The sequence below is a fragment of the Schistocerca serialis genome, chromosome 2 (genome assembly GCF_023864345.2).
Source record: "Schistocerca serialis cubense isolate TAMUIC-IGC-003099 chromosome 2, iqSchSeri2.2, whole genome shotgun sequence".
Taxonomy (NCBI): Eukaryota; Metazoa; Arthropoda; class Insecta; order Orthoptera; family Acrididae; genus Schistocerca; species Schistocerca serialis.
The window spans coordinates 340516159-340522158 of NC_064639.1; the positions used below are offsets into that span (position 1 = coordinate 340516159).

The window sequence follows — 6000 nt, forward strand, 5'->3', positions numbered from 1 at the left end:
CTCTCACTATTTATCATATAAATTCCTATAACCAACCTTTATTTTAATGTCAACAATAACGTAATCAAACGTTGAAAAAAGACTATTCTTCACGCTACATATTTTGTCAACGGATGACATGTTGAGGGTAGACATTCCTATATGGTGAAATGAGTATTGTGAAACAGCTACCTATTGCTAAATTACCTCCCATAAATGTACGGAGAGCCATCTGGTGATAAACTCACTGCCCTAAACCTGTTATATCAATAAAAGTTCTAAATATTTCATCAGTTTGGTGACCGGCAGCAGTTTCATAGCATAGTTTTATTATTGTTGGGAGACCATAACTATTTTCTCACAGCGCCAGCTGCATACACAGGGTGCGGCAGAAACAATGACCTGTTTTAAATTGCGCGCCATTGTTGACTGCGGCTTCCTAACTAGTTGATGAATTGGTATCAAGGCACAGCGCGGTTCAAAACACTACGTCATAGTGAACCGTTACCCAAACGTACATAGTACGATCGCAGTTGGAAAGTTTTTCAGATGTATAACAGTGTCGCAGAACGCAGCTTTTGTTTCGGCAACATTCTGATATTAGTCGTAATGAAAAGTCCAGCGCGATCAATTCGTCGGCATTCGCAAATCCTTAACATCTCGGAAAGGAAGTCTACGGTGGATGTTGCATGTGATATTCCTTTGCATCACAAGCTCCGAGTGGTGCAACAACTGTAGCCCAGAGACCAGCAAGCACGTCACATGTTTTGCACACAGGTAGTGAAGATGATCAACACTCAACGCGATTTTTGCTTGATAGCTGACGAGGTACTGGGCGCCGACCAATCTTCATCAATTGCGCTGAACACCGCTTCATAGCACAAAAGTTATTTTATGATATAAGCCATATCATAAAGTAACTTTTGTGCTACGAAGCGTCCGTATTTTTTAAACAACGATGGAGATAGCACTGCCACAGTAATGTCAGAGTGATATGTTATTATGTTGCCACAGTTCGCCATGTAGGAAATGCGACGTAAGGATGTTCATAATTGTTAAGTCGTTGTGGTTCCGACAGGGCGTTACATCACACAGCTAGAACATTAATGGCAGCCTTAGGCAGAATGTCTCCAGAACGTCTTGTTTTCCGCTTTGGTGACGTCATCTGGCCACACATGATTCGCTTTGTGACTTTTTTCTGTGGGGATTTCTGAAATCTAAAGTGTATGCTGACAAGCCAAAATCTATTGAGGACTAGAAGAACAATAATCACACGGAAATTTTTTTGACACTTTTAGCAAGGTTATCGCAAGTATGCGTTTTCGTGCCGAAAATTGCAGCGCCAACAATGGTTCACACCTAAAAGACGTAAATTTATTAAAAAGAGACATGCGTAATAAAATGGTACGAAGCAACCATTTATACAATGCACACTGATAATGTCTAGTTGTATATCTGCACAGTCAAATTAAATGTTTAAAATATGTCACTGTTTTTGCGGCAGCTATAGTAATGATGAAGCTGGGGAGAGAGAATCTGCAGGTTGGATCTGTTCGTTTGTATTAATTTATTCCGGAAGAATTTCGCTAAGTTTTGACAGATCATTAGCTGTGTTTCACGTTCTCTCGCGTCTTCCATTCATGTGTCGTTCTTTCACACCAGCTGTCTCGGTCTGTTGTGTGTTATTTACTTGATGCTAAACATTGCCAAACGACACGAAAATTTCCATTTAAAAAAATAGCAACGAAAATTTCCATTTAAAAAAATAGACACGAAAATTTCCATTTAAAAAAATAGCCACAAAGATTGTGTAGAAATGAGAAATACTTAATTTTGGAACACGTCAAGGAAAAGACATATATATATGACGACCTGATGAACAAAATGAAACGAATGTGGTGTAAAAAATAGACTAATAGAGCTACACGAGTTTTCTTCGTTTTCATTAGTTTTTCCTATTTTTCGTGAAATAAAAAATGAAATCTTTCTTTTTGTCTGAGCAATAATTTTGCAGCTGACATTATTAAATACTATCTCATTAACGTTTTCAGCTTACTTATATCAAAATAGCCCGGAAATAAACTGCACTTATTTTGTACCTCTATGTCACGACGATGATCTACAAGTCTCCTTGTTCGAAGTCAGATCTGCATAAAGCATAGATCATATTCCTATAGTAACTTATATCTTCAAGAATTTTTCTATCATGTATGGTGCTCCTCCGCATTACAAAAATCTGGACAGTAAAAAAGAAATGATGCACGTTCATCATGTTTTAAACAGGGCCACGATATCATTTCAAGTACATTCGAGAGTTCACTTGACAGTCGACATACTAAAAGAAGAACCTGCACTTTACGGTGAGACTTTTTTGCAGTCAATGTGAATTAGCATTAGCATTAGCGATGCTTAGAGTACCTTAACATTCATCTTTAAGAAAGGTCTACAATTTCCATGACAGCCTTTAGGGAGACGCCTCCACAAAGAATGCTATCTGAAAGATTAGACTTTTCAAACGCAACTCCTGGTTATTAAGCACTTCACTTCTCCAGTTGTAAGGCGAATGTGACATGTGTGGCTGACTCAATGGAAAAAGAAATATCTGTCACAATGCACTAAGTAAGTAAGATGAAACATAATAATGGTACACATTATAAGAAATATCCCCTTCTCCCCAAAAATTAAAACCTTTACGCAACACATAATACTTGATCCTTAAGGCCAGCTCCCTTATGGCTTCTCAGCTACGGCAGATATATTATTTTCTTTTTTCGTTTTAAATTTCTTAAAAATTAAGAACCTACATCGGAAGTCGATGTCATTCGCGGATGGACCATATTTCATTAAAATAAAAGATTACAATTTATCGGCCTGCGAATTTCAGTTCGTATCATTGGATTTTCTCGTCTTATATTTGATTACGAACAAATTTACGTTCAACTCACGAGACATCGACAAACGATAAGCTGCCGAGATAGTGAGTCTCATGTAATGCTGCGCAGTACAATAACAGTGACAATGGCTGCCTTGATAGCCAATGAACGCTACATTTCACGGAAATACATTTATTTACACATCCGGATGAGTCGTGTATTTTAGCTATTTAATAAATGCATGAAAAGGTAGAATACTATGAATGTGTGTGATGAGCTAAAGTTTAAAAACTAAATAGCTGAAACAGTAGCAAATTTTTTCCCTTCGTTTGAATTTAAGATTATACTCTAAATAACAAGGTTTCACGCAACAAAATTCTAAATAACTAATGTAAAAACACATGTGACTTAAAGATGCTAAATATCACGACGAGCTTAAATATATCCGGCGAAGTAACATTGCGTTATCCAACGATACAATAGACCACATTTTTAGACTTGAATTACAGTTGTCAGCTTATTTAAAAAGATCGACTTACTGCACAATAAACTTCGTTATAGTCACTTGTTTTCCTTAATTAATGATTGTGTTACTGCTAGGGTAAAATACGGTAATGTATATTGTATTTTGGAACCATTTTTGGGGCAGCTACTTACAAAGAAATTTAGTTAACACCGTGAATTCGTCTTCAGGCTGGTGTAAACACACTGTCCGAAGGATAAGAGGATTAACTGGCCTACAATACGAAAACTCATTTGAAAATAAACTTGAAATAGGTCAAATTCAATCTGAAATACCGAAGGTCAAAAACGTTCATCTAATTAATACTATCAGTGCAAAGGTATGAGAATGAATGCGCACAACTTTGAGAGCAGACAGACATATTTTTACTTTTCCAACGCAGTTGCTTCTAGCTGTATGTTTCATCCCGCATTACGGCATACAGAAAGCTCTGGATTTATGATACGATTTATTCGAACAGCAGTATTAGGCAAAATACGCTATCTCTATGGAAATGGGAACGGTAAGGAGATTGAATTTCTGTTCCTCCTGACAGGCAATTTTTCTCTGCGTTTCTCACACAAACTTCCACGTCGAATTCACAATAAAGGAACTCTAACAACAAAACATTTTTATGGCTCTATGTACGTGACATTTATACACGGTTATTCTGGGATTCAGAAAAATAACAATTAACATCCTGTTGTTTAGGACACGATATGGAAGTAGAGAGTTCGCTGAAATTAGTAAGCTGATTTTGTTTTGATATTTTGTGATTTCCATTTTGTGACACTGGTACTCAATTCCCTTTTGGAAATAGTACTACTTGTTATATTTTCAGAGTTTCCGTCAAGGAAAAATAATGCTGAATATTTCGAATCGCTCGGGTGCATGACACTATGTTAAAACAACAGGCAACATTCATAAAGCGGACATGAAGCACAGAAGCTTGTACATTTTGCTATACTGCAGAAAATATCTCCACTCTAAACGGAAACGTATTACTTAACGAAAGCGAAAGATTGAAATACGTTAAAATATAAGACTGAAACGAGTCAACAACGTTCCTGAAAGTAACGTCTGAATTACAGTGAGGAAACTATTGACAAGGTTACACGTCATTCGTGGTGGTTCTGCTGAAATACGTTTTATGTCGGCATTAACAATAAATGGGAGTGGTTGTATTCATGACACTAGAAAAATAAACACGGTTTCAAAACAATTGTGATATCTAACAGACAGGCTGGATCGTACACGACACAGAATACAAATGGTCCTGTACGAATCAGCGGCTGAAGCACCACGCGTTCATTTACAAAGTAAAACGAGCTTTCCAAAGGGTTAAGGATATTATGGGTCTATTAGACTCAGGTTCAGTAGGGGTAATATTCAAGGGAGCGTAAAGTAAGGAGATACATGGAAAACAAATACCGAAATTTACAACAGGAATGAAGCGAGCACTAAAAGAATTTCATTGGTACGCCCTGCCGGGAGAAGAAGCTGTTTTAAGCATGTTCCAAAATAGTCCACGGAAATTGTGATACACCGATATGGTCTTGAGCGAGCTACAGAACGTGATAAATGCATTTATGGAATTTGTAACTGGCAAATTCTGTTTATTTGTAGGAAAAAAAAAGTCAGTCGAAAGCTTCCCGGGTAATCAGCTGAGTAATAGCGTCGCAGTCCTGATGCGACATTTCGGTCAGTTTCTTATTCGTCATTATGCAGCACCGGATGCTGAGTAGCAGCTAAACTGTAGAACGTCGTAACATCACGGAGCTGTTATTCGGTGTATAATCAGGTTAGATAAAATCTCACAACATAGGAACTTGTTGGAAGGTTACGGGTCGAGCGAATTGAGCACTCCAAAGATGGACACGACAATAGAACTTCCGAAAATCATCACTAAAGATTCCAAAATACGTTGAGACAACTTACCTTGAAAAGGGTATCCCGTAAAGTAGGGTGCCATGTTGAGGGTGGAAACCGCCATGTGGTCGTGCTGTGAGTAGTGCGTGCCAGCAGCTGAGGTGTCGAGGTCGCCGCCCTTGCTACGTCCCGGTCGTGGTCGGTGGTCGGTCGTCCGTCGCCTGTGCGCCGCGGTCGTGGAGAACTCCCTCACCTGCCTTACCTCGCGCAGAGGCCCAACTGAGCCCCCAGCCCGCGTCCGCAAGCCGGGGAGCCTGCGCCAGGCCGCGGCCACGCCCCTCGCCCACGCACGCGCCCTCCGAAGCCCCGCCCCTCTCTCCCATTGGTCAGGAGGCGGGGCGACGCCCACGCATGCTCCGAGGGTGCTCGCCGCCGTTTCGCACAGCTGATTACGTTCATTGCCCAGACGCCCTCCCGTCAGTGGAGGGGAGGCGCCTGCTTGAGCAACTGTATCGCGGGAGGCCGTGCTTCCAGCTGCTTGCTGCCTACATGAAAACGTTCCAGGGACACCACGGGAGACAAAAAGAACGCCTTTTTCCCAGCTGTAGCCTCTGTGGCATATATGAAATGGTTATTAGTTTTTTAGTGTTTTGTAGACACTGAAATGTAGAATAAATTTGCTGGGCTTCGACCTCGCACAGCGATCAACAAGTGCGTATGTCATGTGCTCATGTGTATGTTGTTGTAATCTTCAGTCCGAAGACTAAATGGACGCAG

General features: G+C 40.0%; 1 protein-coding gene across 1 annotated transcript in view; it reads right to left on the reverse strand.

Moving 5' to 3' along the window:
- Nucleotides 1-5479, reverse strand: part of LOC126455964 (protein gooseberry-like) — a 257113-nt gene extending 251634 nt beyond the window's left edge. Inside the window, exon 1 of the mRNA XM_050091721.1 lies at nucleotides 5293-5479. Within this exon, the coding sequence (XP_049947678.1) occupies nucleotides 5293-5347 (55 nt within the window). The 5' untranslated portion in view covers nucleotides 5348-5479. The remainder of the gene's footprint in view (nucleotides 1-5292) is intronic.
- Between the last annotated feature and the right edge of the window lie 521 nt (nucleotides 5480-6000).